Source organism: Procambarus clarkii, chromosome 23 (assembly GCF_040958095.1).
Source record: "Procambarus clarkii isolate CNS0578487 chromosome 23, FALCON_Pclarkii_2.0, whole genome shotgun sequence".
Lineage (NCBI taxonomy): Eukaryota > Metazoa > Arthropoda > Malacostraca > Decapoda > Cambaridae > Procambarus > Procambarus clarkii.
The window spans coordinates 19,508,667-19,531,830 of NC_091172.1; the positions used below are offsets into that span (position 1 = coordinate 19,508,667).

The 23,164-nt window shown below is 38.1% G+C and overlaps 2 protein-coding genes across 2 annotated transcripts in view; one reads left to right on the forward strand and one right to left on the reverse strand.

The window, feature by feature from the left end:
* Positions 1-15,383, reverse strand: part of LOC123748125 (gamma-aminobutyric acid receptor subunit beta) — a gene marked incomplete in the record, with an annotated part of 337,780 nt that extends 322,397 nt beyond the window's left edge. Inside the window, 1 exon segment of the mRNA XM_069329940.1 lies at positions 15,029-15,383. Within this exon segment, the coding sequence (XP_069186041.1) occupies positions 15,029-15,123 (95 nt within the window).
* LOC123764107 (uncharacterized) lies at positions 15,122-20,309 on the forward strand. The gene is made up of 2 exons (XM_069329701.1): positions 15,122-15,258; positions 19,100-20,309. The coding sequence occupies exons 1-2, from the start codon at positions 15,122-15,124 to the stop codon at positions 20,307-20,309; spliced, it is 1,347 nt and encodes a 448-aa protein (XP_069185802.1).
* Positions 20,310-23,164: the final 2,855 nt, after the last annotated feature.

The window sequence follows — 23,164 nt, forward strand, 5'->3', positions numbered from 1 at the left end:
TAATAATAATAATAATAATAATAATAATAATAATAATAGTAGTAGTAGTAGTAGTAGTAGTAGTAGTAGTAGTAGAAGTAGGCATCCATCAGTACATAATAATAATAATAATAATAATAATAATAATAATAATAATAATAATAATAATTACTTTAATATTGATATATTAACTCCCATCGTTAATCGCTGCATATTCAAAATATTAAACTTTAGAATAGTCAAATTCCTTATCTGCAAATGACAATTACGATACGATGCCTGGTTTGCATATCAGTATAAAACTGCACAACTGGTGATATGACCAGTGCCTGGAAGTGCTCTAAAAGAAGACCAATGGACCGAAACATGATTCTCTTACACTTCGAGAAACTGAATGAGACAAGGCAATTAACCGGGTAATTTTACTGGTGCTATGAGGACTCCCAGCAAAATGTTGCGCATAATGAAAATAGTTAAAGACTATTATCTGTTGACTGTAGTGTCACGTGACGAATCTAACTACTACTATGTGGACAATGGTGTTGTGATGAAGGCTGCTCATCATTCTAAATGCGAGATATGGAACCGGACCGTTCCCCCTCCTTTTGTGTTGCTTTTCCTTACCAATTACCTTTTATTTGCGCGAAATATTACTAAATATTTCAGAGAAAAATGTCTGTTCGATACAGAAGTTAGTCTTTTTTCAAGCGAGTAGTGTGCTCAGAACACTTCCACGGAACTCTTACCTCGACGACATTCTGAAGTTATTACCAGAGACTAGTCGCTCGACAGGTTACACTGAGTTTTACAGACGCAATGATAGAAAACGTAATTTAGATCAACGAAACCATTTAGTGTTTTTAATCTTGAGGGATAGCATTCGTATGTTTCTGTTGCATCGATTCAAATTCAAATTATTCCTGTCTCACGAAAGCTTTAAATATATCTTCCGATCATGAAGCTAGATAAAAAAAATCTGATATTCAAATCTTGAATTTAAAATTTTTGGAAAACAAATATTCAAAATGGTCCTTCATAACACGTGAAAAGAATTGCAGCCAACTGAGCAAGGATATACGCACGTCTGAGAAGGTGTAACACATTATCACTCACACATTACATCTTAGATTAATTAATACTAATTTTGAGTTGGTGCTTTCAGGTTTATCTAAAAATGTTAGGGCAAATTTATGACGGAGTCACAGATCTAATGAGAAGCAAACTTAATGCCTTTAACTCAATTCCCAAAAATCATACTCTTATTCTCAGCAGAGATATGACCCCTCAGTATAGATTTTTTTTTGCCAAATTTACGTAATGTCTGACCATTCTACAATTCCCTCATTAAAGAATAAACTATTTGAAATAAGTCGCGCCGTGAAAATATCTTACAGACGTTCTCTTTGCTATTTCAAAGTTATTTTCATCCGAAAATCGAGAAAAAATGAAGCTCGTTTAGATAATTGGATTGTTACTAAAACTTCAACAATTCAAACATCTTGTAAATGCAGGGGTAATAATACTGAATGGTTTTGAATAAATTTTAAATAGACCTTCATTTTGGCAGATAACTACGTACAAAATGCAAATATAGGCTGCAACAGGCGAGACACGAAAACAAATATATTTAACAAATAATAATTTAAGTTCGTTCTGTGCCTCAAAGATCCTGTTTTCCATATAAGAAAATACAGTGAAGACAAAATCTATGCAAATGAAATATAGAGACGAAAATGTAATTGCATTTCTTAACATATATACAAAGATGTGTTTCCAAGCTTCTCGGTGTATATCCAGTGTTTACTTAACTCTTGGACTATGTTCGGAACAGAAGTATATCTGCGGGCTGGTCAGTACGTTATTGTGGCTGCCTTAATAACCCTCCTGAAGTTGATAGTGCTTCAAAACTAAAAACAAAACAAAGCTTCTCAGAAAGTTGTAAACAAAACCATACCTGAATACACAAAAACCTTTTTGCATCATGTCTTGGACATGTTCATCCAATATCTAGGCTGGTATTAAGGTCTACATTCAATTAGGGTCACACTCCAAACCCTCCAAAGGATGCATTGCCCATAACTTTTGCCTAACTTCTGGGTACCTATTTACTGCTTGGTGAACAGAGCATTACAGGAATGGATACATGCCCAACCATTTCTGTCCCGCCCTGAGAATCCAACCCAAGATCCCTGACTGTGAGCCGAGAACGGAGCCAACTACACAAACCGGATGGTCAAATAATCTCTTCAGAGGTTATTCTGAAACTCTTATTCTTGCTGTGACCGTAATATATATTTTCAGTATTATTCCCGCGATCGATTTCAACATTATAGCAAACTACTGTATTTAATATAGCAGTATCCTGAGATTTAACGATTTGTATACAAAGTACACAGCGGTAGATGCAATGAAACAAGGCCATACATTACGCTCCCAAGGATGTCCCGAGGAAAAAAACAGCAATAATTTAAGTATTTAAATTACTTGAAACTGATTTAAAATATTTCCTTCCATGGTTTCACAGTTCATCGCCATCAACCAATTTATGAGAATGCAAAATGCGATTGGAAAGGAAATAACGTGACACTCCCGTTGATAAACGTTAGCTTCAATGAACACATCACAGACTCAACACATCATGATTATTTCAAAACAATGCGTTTAAACTTGCCACCATAGCAATTAGCGATGTGCCCTGCACGTTCGCATGGATTAAATGTTTAATTATTCACCAAGCTTTAATTCTTAAGTAGCTCATTTATTTTAGCGTGATATCACTCACAGTTGACGCCGACACTACTGGCATCGGTGATATCTCAAGACATTACCCGAGATATCTCCTTTGGGATATCCACGTTTCTTTAATCGTAGATCTTATAAAAGTAGATCAATACAGATATCGAGAATAAAACGACTAAAACCTATCTCTCTCTTACTTTTGGTGCCGCATTATACAATATATTAATAAAAATAATATAAATGCTCAGAATAATGACGAAAATAGTAAGAACTGTAATATACATTGTGAGAATAATAATAATTATTGTAACACACATATAAACTTCACACACACACACACACACACACACACACACACACACACACACACACACACACACACACACAGTTCTTTGTAGCCGAATGGAAAGCGTTATTGGGTCGTAATCCAAAGAGCCCGGGTTCGATTCCAAGTGGAGGCAAAAACAAATGGGTAGAGTTTCTTTCACCCTATGTGCCTTTTCACCTAGCAGTAAAATAGGTACCTAGAAGTTAGACTATCACGGGCTACATTCTGGGGATATGTGTGTGTGTGTGTGTGTGTGTGTGTGTGTGTGTGTGTGTGTGTGTGAGAGAGAGAGAGAGAGAGAAATATGTAGTACATATGACAGAAGAAATATGTGTCGAGAGTCAATACATTAGGCAACTGACTATTAGAAAGGCAGGGTCCAAGAGCTAACAGCTCGATCCTGCAGGCACAAATAGTAAATACATATAGTAAATAAACACACACTAAAACAAGAATTGGCAATATAGATAATAAAGAGTAACACAACAAACTCACTGCTTTCCTTAACCTAGCGACATGAACACAAACGATAACAGTATTTACAAGATATATCTTTCCTCTCACGCCAAAGTGATTCAAGAGGAAAGACATTGTTAAAACAACGTAAAGGTGACGGTGTGTTATCCTGTGTGCTCACTGGGCACAGAGCACAGGGCACAGGGCACAGGGCACAGTGAAAAATCAAGGAGAGCTTCATTCAATCTTTCTCCGCGTTGAGCTGAATTACATTACGCATTTCAGGTTTTGTGTTGTACAAGATTCCATTACGTCTTGCAGGTTTTACAGTGAGCACAGTTAAGTTAGTCGTTACAAGTTTTAAGTTGCACAGAATTACACTTTTTCTTGCAGATTTCGTATTAGATATATTTGTGCTGTTTCTTAAAGATTTTGCAGTCTACAGAATTTAAATACTTCCTGCAAATTTTGCATTGCATCTAAATTAATTATTTCATAGTTTTTTTCCGTTGCAGGAATTACATAAATATCTCCAGGATTGGGTTGCATAAAAGTGTATTATTAATTATAATTCAAATTTGTAATTGCACATTATTGTATTATTTCTTGTAGGTTTTGCACTGCACTGAAATAAAATGTTTTCACAGGCTTCTATTTCATAGAATGCCATTATTTCTTTGCATTTTTGCTTTGCACATAGTTGCATTACTAATTATAGATTCATCTATCCATTCATGATATTTCCTCTACTCCTCATTGATACAGAGTTTTCTTTATATAGAATTTAACAAAAATTCACTTTGTAAACATAAATACATTCAGAATTTCACATAAGAAAACAAATTTATGGTATCTTAATTTACTCTCAAGGGCCTCAGATTTACTAACCACTCATCTCAGATACATGCAGACCTCATAGCTTTCTTCCTAAAGAATTCTACTAATAGCCTTTCAACACATTTCAATTCCATAGTAATATTATTCGTACTTTCGTGTCTTCGTCTTGCATAAATACCTTTGTTACTTCCTAACACGTACAAAAGATGTTTGTCTAACACCGACAAACGACCTTTTAGATCTAGGATATCACAAGATGTGACTCTCTTAGCATCGGAGATCCCAAGCTGTGGCTTTGTTAGCCCCGGAGATCGGAAGCTGTGACTCTCTAGGCCTCGGACATCACAAGTCATGGATTTCTTAGCCTAGGACACTAAAAGCAATTGCTTTCGTAGTCTTGAATATAACAAACTGAGGCTTTCTAATCCTCTGACATCACAAACTGAGGCTCCCTAAGCCTCTGATATCACAACTGTGGCTCCCTAACACTATGATATCACATACTGAGGCTCCCTAAGCCTCTGGCATCCCAAAATTTGTCTACCTAACCCTCTGACATCACAAGCTGTGGTTCCGTAAGCCTCTGACATCACAAACTGTGACTCCCTAAGCCTTTGACATCACAAGCTGTGGTTCCGTAAGCCTCTGACATCACAAACTGTGACTCCCTAAGCCTTTAACATCACAAGGTGTGGTTCCGTAACCCTCTGACATCACAAACTGTGACTCCCTAAGCCTCTGCCATCACAAGCTGTGGCTCTTTTTGATGAGTAGCACAATGTGTTACCAAGTATGAATAACATTATTTGCTCATTTTCCACTTGGATTTCAAACGCCAGGCTGAGTTTTCTTAAGATTCTCGCCTTTGATTTTTCCAATCACTTCACATAACAATAATTCAAAGTTGTGATGGAGAACTTTTTTAACAATAATTCTAAAATTTATAATAATAATAATAATGTAACTGCTAATCTTGTAAATAATAGTAATAATACAACTGCTAATCTTGTAAATAATAGTAATAATACAACTGCTAATCTTGTAAATAATAGTAATAATACAACTGCTAATCTTGTAAATAATAGTAATAATACAACTGCTAATCTTGTAAATAATAGTAATTCAAATAATAGTAATACAAAAATAATTATAACTTGAACACAAAATTAACAACGACAGAGAATGAAAACTGGCGTTTTCTCCTGACAGGAGATATTAAGTCAGGCTGAAAAGGTAATTCATGTACTGAACACAAAATGCGATATACTAAAAAGAATCAGCAAATATAAACCAAAGATATCAACCCTGGTTTTGGTATTACTGTTGAACTATTTCTGATGAGGAATCGAGAGCTTAGATGCGCTATAAGAGAAGTTCAGCCCATGAAAACAAGACTCCTTATGAAAGTTTAAGAAACCTTATATAACAAGTGCTAAAATAAGCTATTGGTTGATATGCGAGAAGGACTACAGAAAGTAATTATCAGAAAAACCATTGAGCAGTAAAGCTTGGTGGTGCATTATAAATGAAAATCAAGGTCTATCATCTGATGACTTCCACACCAACACTAAATGGACCTGATGGCTCTGAACCTACTAGTGCCATGGAGAAGGTTGATCTTCTGGCTTCTGTCTTAACGAGCACGATGCAAATTACCAAGCTAGACCGATTTCTAAATGTGTTTATTTCCCTTGTTAATTCTCGCTTGGCAAGGGAAGCCAAGCCACTGATCTTAATGAAACATTACGAATTGAAAGACCTAAAGTTCCACTCGAAAATAATGTTAGCATCTAGACTGTATAGGTGCCTACAACTTAACAATATTTGCACTTCCACACGCAACCTCCGTTTTCAACTGGATTCTAAGCTTGCAGTGGCCATCAAAAAGGAAGAGCAATACACCGGTAAAATATTATATACCAATATTCTTGCTCCCAGTCGTTGGGAAGATCAATAAAAACTATTATGAAGAGGCTAGAACACCTTGATAAAAAAACACTAATGATGGTTAGTGAGAACCCTCAAATCCAGGGATTCCAACATAATTTTCAAAGTATTCAAATCACTTGTGTGTATTCAAATCACTTGTGTGTATTCAAATCACTCTCAAACCAAAACCAACTAGGTGAGTACTTGTGCTATTCCTTCTTGAGTATTGCTCGATACTCACTTTCCAATTTAGAGAAGAGAAGGCTGAAGATGGAATGGTAGCTGGAATTCAGGGATCAAATATGGCATGCATAAACACAATAAAGCAACTATACTATTGAGATCGTCTCAGAGCTCTCAAAATGTTCTCTCTAGAAAGGAGACGAGAGAGGCATCAAATAATACATACATGGAAATATTGGAGGTCCAGGTGCCAAATTTTCAGAGTAAAATAACAACATTTTTGAGTGATAGTTATGGAAGGAAATGAAGAATAAAGCCAGTGAAGAAAAGAGGTGCCATAGGCAAAATTAAAAATCACTATATGAACATCAGAGGTCCACGGGTGTTCAATATCCTTCCAGCTAGTATAATTAATATTACCGGAATAAAAGTGGAGGTCTACACGAAAAAAAAAATAAGTTTATTCAAGGAGTGTGTGACTAACCAGGCTGTAGTGGATATTTGGACCTGCGGGCCGCTCCAAGATACAGCCTGGTGGACCAAGCTCTCAAGTCAAACCTGGCCCCGGGCTGGGCTTAGGGAGTAGATAAACTCCCAGAACCCCATCCAGGAACAATCCAGGTACAACAGTAAATTTATCTTAAGATATAAGAGAAGCACACTAATCTGCAACTACAACTGACCGCAAAATGAAACAAGAGTTTCAACTGTGAAGAGAACACATATGGTATTGCCATGGATATTACTGAAGAATATGATATGGGACCAGGCATAAAAGGCTAGTGTGTAGTCTTATGTGACCTGGAATTGATGGAAATTTTCTACACCTCACGGAAAACTATGTAAGTAACCAAGCCATCCAGGGTGTTGTCAGCCATCAGTCCACCTGCGCACATACCGTAGAGGCGTGTACACCACGGGATAGAGGGGGTCAAACTGCTCAAGTAAAATACCTACTTCGATGACATTCTAAAGTTACTACCAAGGGCCTACCTATGTAGATGATTGTGCACTGAGATTTTCAGGGGGGCAAGGCATAAAATATTTATCTCAATAATGAGATCCTGAATCTTATTTTAATATTTGGGACGACATTGGCCAGTTTCTGTGTCCAAAGATAAAATTCAACTGATGGCTATCTCATATTGGGGTTAAATATACCGTCCTGTCACAGTCTAGGGAAGAAAACCCTACCATACATACAATCTATTACCATATTTCCAGTGGAAATTGATGGAAATCTGTCTTTCATCTTTCAAGCGACGAATGTGGCAGCATCATATAGATTCTAAGCGATGTCGAACAGTCTGTAACTTGAAAATCTGATCTATACTGGAGTACTCAAAACCAAATTGGGATACCTGTCTACAGTCTAATCTAAAGTTGTTAAACAAAATGTAAAATAGGACCTCGCATCAAGTGAGAAGCAAAGTTAATTTTCAACCTTAACTCCAAAGAAATGTGAATGGTCTGTCTGTATTCGTCAGAGATAAAAATTTTACACTCCTTAAAAAAACACAAAATCAAGGATGGCATCGAGCGACAAGTTCGTGACCTAAAGATACTCTTACGTCAGAAAATTATTAATCTTGTAAATGAAACTAATGACAATAAATGAAACTAATGACACCCAAGAGTATCCAATGAAAGTATAGAATAACCGCAGTGTTGCACATAACTTTACAGTTAAGTTATTAAATTGTGTAAAATTGTGCATTTCTGTCTTACTGACTTCAAAGTAAACCCTGAACAATGACGTTGGGAAAAAATAATCATACCCAAAAACTGAATATCCTTTTTTAAAAAAAATATACATTGGTAACAAATTAAAATTTGTGAAAAAATATTAATAAAATTTTCACTTTGATATATATTAAAAATGCTTTATTAACGAAAATATGAATTAAAAATTAAAAATCAATCATCACAAACTCAATCTGACCAGAAATATCGTATAGAGGTACATATATATTGCTTTGATTTTTTAGCAAATATATACATATTTCACATTTTATATTAGTATGTTTATGCTATTATTTTTCAGATTTTCATCTTTATTAACTTCCATGTTTTTAATGAAATTATCATTATTTAATATTTGGCTTGTTATTACCAATAAGAAAATTTCATACAGCTGCGAGAAAATCTGTACAACTTCAATTTAGCAGAAATTTAACATGTATTTAAAACAATAACAATTCATTATGTTCAACTAAAGATATACTGAAATCATGCCACAAAACGCAAATATTAGTGATAGAGTATGCCCCTTATTTCGATAAAAAAATTGCTATGTAGCAGCAAAATCCTACAGAAACAGAGCTACAATACAGTACACCCGCCATGCAGTTTGCCTGAAATTCAATAGTTCGAAAAAATAATAAATTTACGACGCATTACAATAAGGTGCTCCGGCAATAAAGCTTAATGCACGGGGCGGTAAATCTGTTATGTGGCACAGATCCAATAGTGCACACGGTCGATACACAACACATGCAGCACAGCAGGAAGATCGGACCACAACAACACGGCACAATCACGGCACAGAAACACGTCCACAGCAAAGCAGGAAGACTGCACCACAATCACTCCACAGAAACGACAAATCGTCAGCGAAAGGAAGCAAAATATTTAAGAAAAGCAATCACAGTGTTCCTACTTCACTTCGCGAACCAATAAATTATGGACGAAGCCACTATGATATAGAATGCATGCAACAACGACGATACAAGAAGGATATATCAACTGCAGTTTGGATGTGACGGTAACCATTTCGGGTAAAACAACACCGATACAGTAGGAATGTATAGATGACGATACAACCAAAAGCCTCTGTAATATTACTCGCACACATATATAACAGAAACGTTATATGTCGTTATATGTTATATATTTACGTTATATATCGAGCTGAGTGCCAGACAACTTTAAAGACAGTGAAATATAAACTCAACGAGGCCTTAACTCATTACTCAGAGTCATTAACGCATTATACAACGAGGCGTTAATGAGTTAAACAACGAGGAATTAACTCATTATACAACGTGCCGTTAACGAATTGCACAACGAAACGTTAACGCATTTCACAACGTGGCGTTAAAGCATTGCACAACGCGCCGTTAACGCAATGTACAGCTAGGCGTTAACAAAATTAACAACGAAATGTTAACGAATTACACAACGATGAGTAAACGCAATACAAAATGAGGCGTTAACAAGAGAGGCAGTTCAAATGAATTACTACCCGTATATCATAAAATGTAACGAAGGCACTACAGAGATATGTATCCATAATACATAAAATATAAAACATAAAAATTTATTTTTTAAGATGTGTGTGTATATATATGTGTGTGTGGGTATGTGTGTATTCACCTAGTTGTGCTTGTGGGGGGGGGGGGGTTGAGCTCTGCCCTTTAGGCCCGCCTCTCAACTGTCAATGAACTAATTTTTTTATTTTTTATTGTGTGTGTGTGTGTGTGTGTGTGTGTGTGTGTGTGTGTGTGTGTGTGTGTGTGTGTGTGTATGTGTGTGTGTGTGTGTGTATGTGTGTGTGTGTGTGTGTGTGTGTGTGTGTATGTGTGTGTGTGTGTGTGTGTGTGTGTGTGTGTGTGTGTGTGTGTGTGTGTGTGTGTGTGTGTGCATGTGTGTGTGTGTATGTTTGTGTATATATATATTCTAAAGCATAGTTTACCGTAATTACATAATTAACAGGTATTTATTCTCCCCCTCCTCACATATATTCATTTATTTAAATATTTTGCTGTACATATTACGTTCGTGAATACATATCACATCTATTTATATAACTTTAATATATATATATATATATATATATATATATATATATATATATATATATATATATATATATATATATATATATATATATATATATAACATACACACGCACACAAACATACACACACACATGCATGCACACACACACATACACACACCAAACATACTCATTATGCGCATACATATGGGAAAATTATATTGATTAGGGAAAAGTGCGCGATCCTATAATTAGAGTCTCAAATAAACAGAAAATCATCAGCGTGCGAGTAGCTAGAAAAAAAATGCATCTAAAATCTTAAATATTGAATCTAAGACAATCTTTACAGAATACGTCAAATGAGAACCAAAATATATATAAACAGCATAGAAACCAGCCCTCATGAGTGCTAAACACATACCGCCAATGCCCTGAATTAAAGGGTTTATCCTGCGAGCTGATTAAGGGAATACAATCTGAGAACCAAAGTGAAAAGACGGGTAAGAAAAGATAAGATCACACAGTGTAAAGTCAGGATCCAGCAAGCCTTTTTGCATCTACTTATGAACCTGTTCATCTTTTCTGAATCTTTGTTTATATTAATTCAGCAGTTTATGAGCTCGGAACGACTACAAAGCGGTTTAAACAAAAAACAAATTTGACTGGGAAGTTTTGTTCCTCATCAACTGTTTATTACATGTAAACAAACCCGCCAAAGATTGAGAAAAGATGTTCAGATTTTTAAGTTTGTGCACAAATGCTTGTTGAATCCTGGCGCTGCTTTCTGAGGGTAATAGAGAAGCTGGAAAAGGAAAGGTACTTTAATTGAGAAATAATAATCACTAGATTCCATCAGAATTGACAGAAAAAACGTCTCCAGTTGAAAGTATTACAAGAGAACATCGAACAAAATTGAAAGAGAGGTTTAAAAAAAATGTTGAATTCACTAATGTATGCGAGAGAGGTCACTTTCATCCCCAGCTTCATTTGAAAATAATACATAGAACTCGTTTGTAAAAAAAATTAAACTAGGAGAAACCTACAGAGATAGATCCCATCCTTCCATAGGCACTGATATAAAAACGGAAGCACACATGCCAAAGACCAGGAAAAAACAGAATATCTAAGTTTATCTACTATTAAACACGGGTAATGTACAAAATATTGCCGTTATGAAGAGTTATATCATAGAGAGTAATCTAGACACGTTCCCACAGATGCTTCATCAGCCTGATTGCGACCGCTATGTTGGCCTGCAGCCTGCGACCAACCACTGCCTCACTGTTCGGTATATCATCAGATGAGTCTGAACTCAAGTCTGGCTGCCAAACAATTTATAGGCTGAAAACAAATGAACATGTACTCAGAAAATAACAAATTCACGTTCATTAAGCACTGAAGTCCGCACACACACACGTGCTCAATTTGTAAATGCACATGCATCTTCGAATATGGAGAAACGCAAACGTACATGTGCAGGCACATACACGCCTGTAAACACATGTATTCACACACAAACAAACACACATACACACACACACACACAGGTGACCAAAGAGCAAAAGCTCAACCCCCGCAAGCACAATTAGGTGAGTACACACTCATACATGAACACAATCTCGCAGAAATACGAATGCAAATTAAAATACATCCTCGTAAAAATATAAAACATAAATTCACATACGTTTACTCTAATGAATACATATATACACACACGTATTTGCTAAAAAAGCATATATATATATATATATATATATATATATATATATATATATATATATATATATATATATATATATATATATATATATATATATATATATATATATATATATATATATATATGTCGTACCTAGTAGCCAGAACTCACTTCTCAGCCTACTATTCAAGGCCCGATTTGCCTAATAAGCCAAGTTTTCCTGAATTAATATATTTACTATAATTTTTTTCTTATGAAATGATAAAGCAACCCTTTTCACTATGTATGAGGTCAATTTTTTTTATTGGAGTTAAAATTAACGTAGATATATGACCGAACCTAACCATCCCTACCTAACCTAACCTAACCTATATATATAGGTAAGGTTAGGTTAGGTAGCCAAAAAAAGCTAGGTTAGGTTAGGTTAGGTAGGTTAGGTCGACGAAAAAACATTAATTCATGAAAACTTGGCTTATTAGGCAAATCGGGCCTTGCATAGTAGGCTGAGAAGTGAGTTCTGGCTACTAGGTACGACATATATATATATATATATATACCTTCGCACAGATACACTGTCTCTTTCTCTCTAAATCTCTCACCATATAGAAACACACGCAAACACAAACACAAGACATACACGCCCTAAGTGTATTAGTGCGTATGTGCGGTGCGACACTAAAATTCAATAGTGTCCCATAAACATTACGAGACACTATTAAATTTTAATTCAATAGTGTCTCATAATGTTTTATTACAAAGGAAATGAATGCATTTTACTAATGTTAGTCTGAAAACGATCCAATACACCTTTATTGTATGAGGTGTAGCTCTGATGGAGAGTTGTGATATCTAGATGTACATCAACAGGATGGTTTGTCGCTAAGTAGATGTAGCCTTAGTTCACTCATCACGCGAGATGGAACTACAAGCTGGAAAGATGGTGGATACAAGGTGGTTGGAAAAACGATAAAGACAAGTTCGGAAAATTAGGGAAAAAGGAATGAACTAATGTGATTGAACTTTTTTAAAAAAGTGCGGATTCATCACTATTGATATATATTTTGGATTTCATTTGATGTACAATCTGTAAATTGTTCCGAAAGTTTGTTATTTTTTGCTTTTTAAATACTTTTCTAATGCCCTTCACACCCTCGACATTCGAGTAAATGCCAAAATATAGTTAATTAACACAAAGTGGAGTTTTATGAAACATAAGACGCATAATGAAGAAGCACAGCTAAAGTGATGGAGAAGCCTTCTTCTTTAAGTGTCAATAATTCATATAAATGTATGACACTCTGACATGAAATCATGTTTCCTGGGTTGCCAGTGGTGGACTCCACCCATGAAATCAAACACCCTGTAGGGCTGCATAAAACCCGTACGTAGCAACCTTGTGTGGTTTCCACTACGGAGTTATCCTGTAGGTGAAAGCACCGAGGTTTATATTGTCCCACCTTTCTTGATTCTGGCAACACTTGGTGTACATTTGTTTGAAAATGGTGTTAGGGTTCCTATGCTTGGAAGTGTAGCAAGTAGGAGGTGGTGGTGGTGGCTGGACGCGTTAAATGAATGCAAGTACCACCATTTGCGCCACCTCCACAACTATGGTAACCACCACCATGAGTGCCACAATTTTCATTATCAGCCACCACCACGATTGCCACAAGAATCATTATCTGATCCTCTATTGCTACCACTAACAAAGTCACTGTCAACCAGAAACACCACCACCTACACTATTTCTCACCTCCTTCTTCATCACCCACGTCCACTATCACTCGTTCTCTCTCGTTCTAGTGCTCCATGCCTCGTTCAGCTCCTCAAGAACTCGTACTACACATATTTTCAATGTTTCAGCAATTAATTTGATATTTTGTCAAGTATGTTAACGTTGTGTTTCGGTGCAGGCTGACCGAGGCGCGTCGATGATCACTATCGCCACAGCCTGCAGGTAATTCGATGATTTACCACTTATATTCACGCTTCGTACAAGGCTAACAATGATACGTATTTTATACATTAATCAGCGACCCCCTCACAAAATATGTGAAGTGAAAGTATATCGCGTCCGTCAGATAATGGGTAAGTCCTGGAACTCTGGGTAACTTTAATTTCGCTATCGTCCAAGATAACACTTGCCGTTTCGCGCAGGCTGGGGGCGGGGGTTCGGCGCCGTAGATGAACATCGCGATCAGCCAACAGGAAATTACTAAACTTTTGGAGACACAGTTTGGGCCTGGAGATCGCGTGCTGTTCTCCTTGATCTCTAGACATGGATTTTCTTTTCTTGTTGTCAGTTCGAAAAGGATAATGAGGAAGGGACGGTGGAAGTCAGGGTGCATTGTTTCGAAGATGCGTTATTAGGAGAGGTGGGGGGTAGGGGGGGGGTTATGGGGATCGGGTTAAAGATCTTACGAGGAAGGTTTTAGGAGTGGTAATTATTAGAGTGGGAGGGGCAAGCAGGGCTAATGCGCCGGTAGTAAGTAGGCCAAACACTGGGTGGCGCTGGAGGGGGTTTCTCGAGGGTGTGGAGGCGTGTTAAGGGGGGCCTCTCATGGGTGTTGTAGCGTGTTAAGGGGTATGTCTCGTGGGTATTGTAGCGTGTTGAAGGTTTTCTCTCAAAGGAATCACACAGATTACTCTCGCAGGTAATCTAGGTTACTGGGAGAGGGTAATAGGAGAGTATCGAGTTTTCACTTTCGAGTGTTAATATTTTTATTGTAACAGCAGTTAAGGGGAATTCTGGTGTAATCATGGGTATCTGTTTCGATTACCACATGAGATACTCTCATAAGAAAATGCTTCTGTTAGTGAGGCAGTTCCTTCAATGAGGTGTCAAAGGGTATGGAAAGAGTGCCAATGGCTGTGCTGAAACCGAGGTGAATTTGCGTATCGCTGATGAGGTAGGTGTACTGGGTGATAATGATGTGTGGGTGTGGGCTCATGGTCTTCACACAGGCGTGATGGTTCAGACGTATTGTTTGTAGGTGTGTGTGTAGGAGGCTGGGAAGAGGCTGTGTACCGGATAAGAGGGATATGGTAGCTGGGTACTCTTGATGGAGGGATGAGGGTATGGGGTATAGAAAGAGGTACTCACGTGGACATGACTTCGGCGAGAGAACAGTAGGAACGGGTGAGCAACATCAGCAGGTGTAGGGCGAGGCGCGCCAGGGGCCAGCCGGAACTCCTCATGGTGGCGGTCCTGGAGGTGCTGGCGTGGGGTCACGGCTGTCACGGGTCGGAGGGCGCGCGCCACACTGCTCCCGTCACTCACCGCCCATGGCACGCACTGGGCTGGGGCCGCCTCGCCAGCCTTCCAGTGGCCGGGTATCACTTAGAGCACGATATCAGCTGAGGAAGCGGCCTGAGGGCGGCTCGGGCATGGCGGGCTGCTGGCCACTTGGTGTGCAGCGTGCGCTTGGCCAGGCTGACTGTGGGACACTGGCTGCAGACGGCGCGCGACCCCCGCATCGTATTGATCCTCTTAGTTCCAGGGGCCGCCGCCCAAACTCCCGTGGCGCTACACGCCCTCGCACACCCTGTCCGACCTGCCACTAGAAAAATCACGCCAGCTGCTCTTAATAACAACACCACAAACACGGCTACGTCTTTCGAACACTCGTGGCGTCACTGTCCTTGTCGACGGCTGGCAATTGAGTGAAATCCTTCTATACACCCTTCTCTCCCTCACTCAAACACACACACACACACATACATACATACACACACACACATACACACATGCACAATATCCACACCACCACACCTACCCACCCACCCCCACACACCTCAGTGACCTCAGCTTTACAAGTACAATGCTCAAAGTAATCATTAAAGAAAAGCAGGATCGCAGGCCACCATAGCTTTGGTGCTTTACATACGTAATAGAATATGCTTTGCTTCAAGTTTCCTTCCAAATTCTCCTCTTCTTAAAGCTACTGTACCAGTCATGTCTACGTCCAGATATTAGGGGGGTTGAGAGTGTGCGAGAGCGAGTGTGTGCGTGTGTGCGAGTGTGAGTTTGATTGTGAGTGCGTGTGACGAATTTTTTAAGGAACTTGCTGTTAGATGAGTGTTTACTTAATCTCTTGAGATAAGCGCATATAACTTCAGCGTATAAAACTTACTCGAATGATACTAAAACGATGTTCATAGGACGACCTATGTTGCACTTCGATTCATGAATAGAGAACAGAGTTTTATACTGTTATGATAACAGATTGGAAATCATATGAAAAATTATTTTATTATTTGAAACTGCGAAATTTCATGTGATGCTTGTGTTCACCTAACAGGAAATATGTAGACGAGACATAGGCAACTATTGTGGTGTTTCTTCCTAGGGATAATCAGTAGTTCGAACTAGGGGGGGTCAAGGAATCTCGGGATATATATATATATATATATATATATATATATATATATATATATATATATATATATATATATATATATATATATATAAAATTTTCAGTTGCATATGTCCTGGGGACCATTCAGGCTTGTTCGCATTTGTGTTCCTCACGTGTGCCCCAAAGAATGAGGTGATTTGGTAAAATGCTATGCCCAAGATAACTATCCGAGTTCCGGCGGTAGAGGTGGTTCATATAGCCTCGGCTATCACCTCATTATGTCCGGTCGTGATGGTCAAGTGGATTAAGGCGTCTTGTACATACCAGTTGCGTTGCTTCTGGGAGTATGGGTTCGAGTCACTTCTGGGGTGTGAGTTTTCAGTTGCATATGTCCTGGGGACCATTCAGGCTTGTTCGCATATATATATATATATATATATATATATATATATATATATATATATATATATATATATATATATATATATATATATATATATATATATATATATGTATAATCACATGCAAAAAAATAAAATTACCAAGTAGAAATTTAATAAGTGCATTAGTAAGTGAAACGGGGCCGAATTTGACCGTAGAGTTATACAGCGTGTTTATTTCCCATTAAATTTACATGCATGTGTGTTTTATTAGTGACATGTGTACATGTGCGTTTGTGTATGCTCTGCTTGTGTGTGTGTTCACCATGTGTGTACTCACATAGATGTACTCAGCTATTTGTGTTTGCGGGTGTTGAGCACTGGCTCTTTGGTCCCGCCTCTCAACGGTCAATCAACTGGTGTACAGATTCCTGAGCCTACTGGGTTCTATCATACCTACATTTGAAACTGTGTATGGAGTCTGACTCCACTACATCACTTTCTAGTGCATTCCATTTGTTAACTGCTCTGACACTAACAAAAATCTTTCTAATATCTTTGTGGCTCATTTGGGTACTAAGTTTCCACTTATGTCCCCTTGTTTGTGTTCCACCCAAGCTAAAGAGTTAGTCTTTGTCCGCCCTGACACTTGCCCTACGAGTTTTGTAGGTGGTTTACATGTTTCCTCTTACTCTTCTGTCTTCCAGGGACGTGAGTTTCAACTTCTTTAGCCTTTCCTCGTAGCTCATACCTCTCAGTTCCGGGACGAGTCTGATGGCATACCACTGAATATTCTCTAACTTTGTCTTGTGTTTAACTAGGTATGGACTCCAAGCTGGAGCTGCATATTCCATGATTGGTCTGACATGAGTTGTATACAGGGTCCTGAACGATTCCTTACATAAGTTTCGAAACGCAGTTTTGCGTTTTGCAAAACGTTGACGTTTGCGAGGCACTACACATTAGGAAATCAACACCAGCAGTCAACAGCCAATTAATGCACAACTATATTCTACCCACCTCAAGACTCCGCTCCAATATAGAAGCATCAAGAAATATGGATCAATAGGCTTTCTACAATCACTTCCATTCAATACCCATTGTTTCGTGTTCTGTCTTGTGTTGATGAATTTAATACCCTATTAAATACCACCTCACTCAAATGTAGATATAAACAAATCGGAGATGTCTAAGTTCTATTCAGTTGTGTATGTGTAAACTAAAGTCTTTGAAAATGCAATAAGTTTTACGAAACGCGCTCAAGTGTCGCGTCAGACTAGAAATAAAAATGAATTTTGGAGAATTGATTTTTTAATTACCACCAACAGTGAAAAGAAATGTACGAAAGATCGAGAAAATTCGTGTTAGAATTATTAATCTTACTTTTTCGGTCATATTTAATAATATATGTCAACAGGAAAGACTGCTACCAAAATATACTAATATATATATATATATATATATATATATATATATATATATATATATATATATATATATATATATATATATATATATATATATATATATATATAAAATAAATGAAAGATTAAAAGAAGGAGCACTAGCAGGGGAACGTGGTTTCCTAAGCTGGAAAAAAAACTTTATCCATGCATCTTTTAGTTAAGTCTTGACGTTAAGCAGTGTGTCGCTCCCAGCAGCACCATACTCGCTTACCGACCCATAACACCGAGTCACACACACACACACACACACACACACACACACACACACACACACACACACACACACACACACACACACACACACAGGTGAGGTGTGCAAATAAATAAATAGTAATAGTAATAAACAAACAAATAGGTGAGTACACACACACACACACACACACACACACACACACACACACACACACACACACACACACACACACACACACACACACATACACACACATACACACACACACACACACGAAGTATAAAAAGCTCCCCAAATATTGAACGGGTGTAAAATTTACTATTTGTTCCCCCACCGCTATCTGGGAAGAGAATAAATATGCGTTTTCTAACCTCACTCGAGGAACGAAGACTAAAAGCTTCGTAATGGCCGTCAAAGAATGAGACGAAACAAGGAAACAAGAACTCCACCGCCTCTCACTCGGCCCACAAGGATTAGGGGTTCTTAGGCAGGCCAGCTTCTGACTCTCGACCATTAGGAATGGGTTTTTTGAGGCAGTTCAGCTCCTCGCCCTCGGCCATTAGAAATGGGGGTTCTTAAGGCATCCAGGACCTCACCCTCACCAGCCACCAACAGCGTCACAGGGCGTACATTCGAGCCCCGTAATATAACCCGAGATTAATGGTCACTATTGCAGCTGCCGTTGCTACTGTTTCTACTACTCTGGCCCCGCTCCTGAATCTGTTTTCAATATAAACCCGGCTGATATTGTTACTATTGTTGCAGTCTATAATATAGGTGTGGTGAGTACTCTCAACCTGCTACTGGTGTGAACACGGCGGTTGTTGGTACAACACCAGTTATTATTACTATTACTGGTGTTGCTACTACAGCTGTTGTTGCTACAGCTGTTGTTGCTACTACACCTGTTGACGCTACTACAGCTGGTGTTGCTACTACAGCTGTTGTTGCTACTACAGCTGGTGTTGCTACTACAGCTGTTGTTGCTACTACACCTGTTGTTGGTACTACAGCTGTTGTTGGTACTACAGCTGTTGTTACTACTGCAGCTGTTGTTGCTACTACAGCTGTTGTTGCTAGTACAGCTGTTGTTGCTACTACAGCTGTTGTTGCTACTACAGCTGCTGTTGCTACAGCTGTTGCTGCTACTACAGCTGTTGTTGCTACTACAGCTGTTGTTGCTACTACAGCTGTTGCTGCTACTACAGCTGTGGTTGCTACTACAGCTGTTGACGCTACTACAGCTGTTGTTACTACTACAGCTGTTGACGCTACTACAGCTGTTGTTGCTACTACAGCTGTTTCTACTACTACAGCTGTTGTTGCTACTACAGCTGTTGACGCTACTACAGCTGTTGTTGCTACTACAGCTGTTGTTGCTACTACAGCTGTTGTTTCTACTACAGCTGTTGTTACTACTACAGCTGTTGTTACTACTACAGCTGTTGTTGCTACTACAGCTGTTGACGCTACTACAGCTGTTGTTGCTACTACAGCTGTTGTTACTACTACAGCTGTTGACGCTACTACAGCTGTTGTTGCTACTACAGCTGTTGCTACTACTACAGCTGTTGTTGCTACTACAGCTGTTGACGCTACTACAGCTGTTGTTGCTACTACAGCTGTGTTTGCTACTACAGCTGTTGTTACTACTACAGCTGTTGTTACTACTACAGCTGTTGACGCTACTACAGCTGTTGACGCTACTACAGCTGTTGCTGCTACTACAGCTGTTGCTGCTACTACAGCTGTTGTTGCTACTACAGCTGTTGTTGCTACTACAGCTGTTGTTGCTACTACAGCTGGTGTTGCTACTACAGCTGTTGTTGTTACTACAGCTGTTGTTGCTACTACAGCTGTTGTTGCTACTACAGCTGTTGACGCTAGTATAGTTGCTGTCGCTCCTTCTTATGCTGTTATTATTTTTATTATTACAACTGTAGTAACCACATCGCTTAACTGTCACAGCTGTAGTAACAACCAATAAACTTATTTCAATTTCAATTTGGTAGTAACTACACCTACAGTTATTATAACTATTATCTAATAATGTCTAAACTTCACACACTGCTGAATGAATAAGAAAGAGAGTTTCAGTTCCTAGTTAGGACACTACTGTTGATGATAACGCTGCCAGTATTGATATCATTACTTGCTAATATTATTAAATCTGTAGCAAATTACTATTAAAATAACATATGTTATTTTAGAAATGGTGCTATTAAAATTAGCTATTCTTTAAATAAGCTATTATTAAATCTGTATATTATTAAAAAATATCTATTAAACCAGGCCTTACTATCAAAAGCACTGATGTAATTTTTTAAACTAAAAAGCTCCTACTATTTAAGCTGCATTTAATTCCTTGAAACCTGGTAGAGCTCAATTAGAATATTGCCACTTTTAAACTATGATAGTATCCGTCACGAGATGATCCAGAATGCTGTATGATGATGCTGAGAGATCCTATTAGATGCTAATGTAATGCTACAAGAGACACTGATGGATGCGGGCTATGCTACTGGATACATAGATATATTAAAATGTAATTCAGTATGCTGAAAGATACTAAGAGATGTTGCAAAATGCCGAATTTCACTATTGTATGCTGCAGGGGCCCTAAGAGATGCTGCAGAAAACTGAGAGATAAGGAGGAATGCTAGGGTGCTGAGGGATGCTGAGAGTTGCTGAGGGATGCTAATAGATGCTGACAGATGCTGCAGCATACTGAGAGTTAATGAGATAAGCTAGAGTTATGGACGTTATTATTAGATTTAAATCATCGTATTTGTTGCTAGTTAACGCGATAAATCAGTGTTATTGTTGGTAGAAAAACAAATAAATCAGATTTGTGAGCATTTGAAAACATAATACACTGAAGAGTTGGCTGATAACAAATGAGATTAGCTGATATCATGGGTGCTGGTAGAAGCGATAAACAAAAGTCATGGATGCTAATAGATGCGATAAACCAAACACATGGGTGCTAGTAGATAAGATAAACCAGATTTATGGGCGCTAGTAAATGCGACTCTCCGCGATGCTGGAAGCGATAAACCTTGGAAGACGGATTAATGGAATAGTAGAGTTCGAAAATCCATGGAAAATCCTGTTCGAAAAAGACATTTAAGAGTTATTGTTTGTGACCAAAAATGAAATGGGCGTGTCAAGGTCTTTGTCAATTGGCTCTAAGGTTATGTCATCAGGCTCTATAGCTAAGCTAATTGGCTCTAAGATTTTACATACTGGATGTAAGATTGTTCATACGTGTTCTAAGACTGTCAAAAGGCTCAAAAGCTGTATAAACAGGCTCTAAAACTATGTCCACAGGCTCTAAGACCATATAAACTCGTTCCAAGACTACGTAAACACGAACAAATCCACAAGGGCCGTGACGAGGATTCGAACCTGCGTCCGGGAGTATCCCAGACACTGCCTTAATCAAACGCAGGTTTGAATCCTCGTCACGGCCCTTGTGGATTTGTTTGATGCATCACGTTAGTGTGATCTCTGTGTGTAAACTTACGTAAACACACTTTATGACTATATTATTAGGATCTAAGACCATGTCAGCTTGCTCTAAGATTACAGAAACAGGCTCTAAGACTATGACAACCGACTGTAATACTTTGTCAACTTGCTCTAAGTGTACGTCAAATGACTATAAATATGCCTGTAGGGAACAGAGCCCTAGTAACTGGTTTAAGAACTGGCTTTAGAACTTTGATACGGGACAGCTGTCAATTGTCGCTATAAAACTTGATAAATTGGTACGGTGAGCTGTTGATGACAATACTATGAGTCAAAAAAATCTCTATCATTGCTGGTAACTACCTGGGCATTGCTTTGAGATATAAATAATTAAATACGGCAGATCATGCAGCCTTTTAGTTAAAGCATTACAATCCAAAACGAGATTCAGTATATTCTAATGTTTATTATTTGTTCCCGGAACTTTATATCACTGGGATTGTCAAAATTACTTCTGAAAAAATGTTCTGATACAGTCAGAAAAGTCTTTATGTCCTCTGAAAGCTACAGTCGTCTCACTCAAACCGTTGTGTAGATGCCACGTCAGAATTAGCTTCTTTCCAGCCGTATGGAGTGACTCGTAAGGCATTGGCCTAGTTTAATGCAGAGTCAGCGCTCGTTCCCTGTTTGTTGAAATGGTTGGGCACCGTTCCTTTACTTCGTCCTCATATCCCAATTCCTTGTCGCCAAATTCTTGCTAAGTGCTATACAGTTATACTGGTACAGCGCTTTATTCTGATAATTACCCAAGAATACCTTTCTCTATACCAATATGTTGAATGAAATGCAGAGAAAAACTGTTTTTTTATTCAATTTACCCGTCCTCGTTAAAAAGTGTAAACCATTGGCATGAAGTGGGAAAAAACTGCTTTAGTTTCTGTCGCTTGGTTGTTGGTCTCTGGAATTCTGTAGCTGTGTACCTTCTCCTCCTGTGCGCGTCAATTTCTAATCCAAAGATTACCAAAACGCAAAACTAACTGTATTTTCAATTTCAGAGCGATATTTGTATATAAATACTTAACATCCAATAATCCAACGCATCCTCCAGTCCAGGTTATAAGTCAAATACTAACTTGTTTATAATTTAATAAGTCAGTATTTGGCTTGTCCTTTGTGATCACCACGTCCCTTTGTTTTAATGATGGACTGCCATGATTTGCAGTAATTCATGAATTGCTTGTGGATCAATATTTTAACCTTGATTCTTGTCTTTATGTTTCTGTTCTCATGGGTTAACATCTTTGCCTTTCAATAATCTAAATAATAACAAATTAATATAAGATAAATGATATTCAGAGATATTAAGAAATC

What these genes read in the sequence shown, in the direction of transcription:
- LOC123764107 (XM_069329701.1), top strand. Translation starts at nt 15,122, where the DNA reads ATGGTGGCGGTCCTGGAGGTGCTGGCGTGGGGTCACGGCTGTCACGGG. An exon ending in GCCAGCCTTCCAGTGGCCGG is followed by an intron (nt 15,259 to 19,099) that starts GTATCACTTAGA and finishes TCTATAATATAG; the next exon opens with GTGTGGTGAGTACTCTCAAC.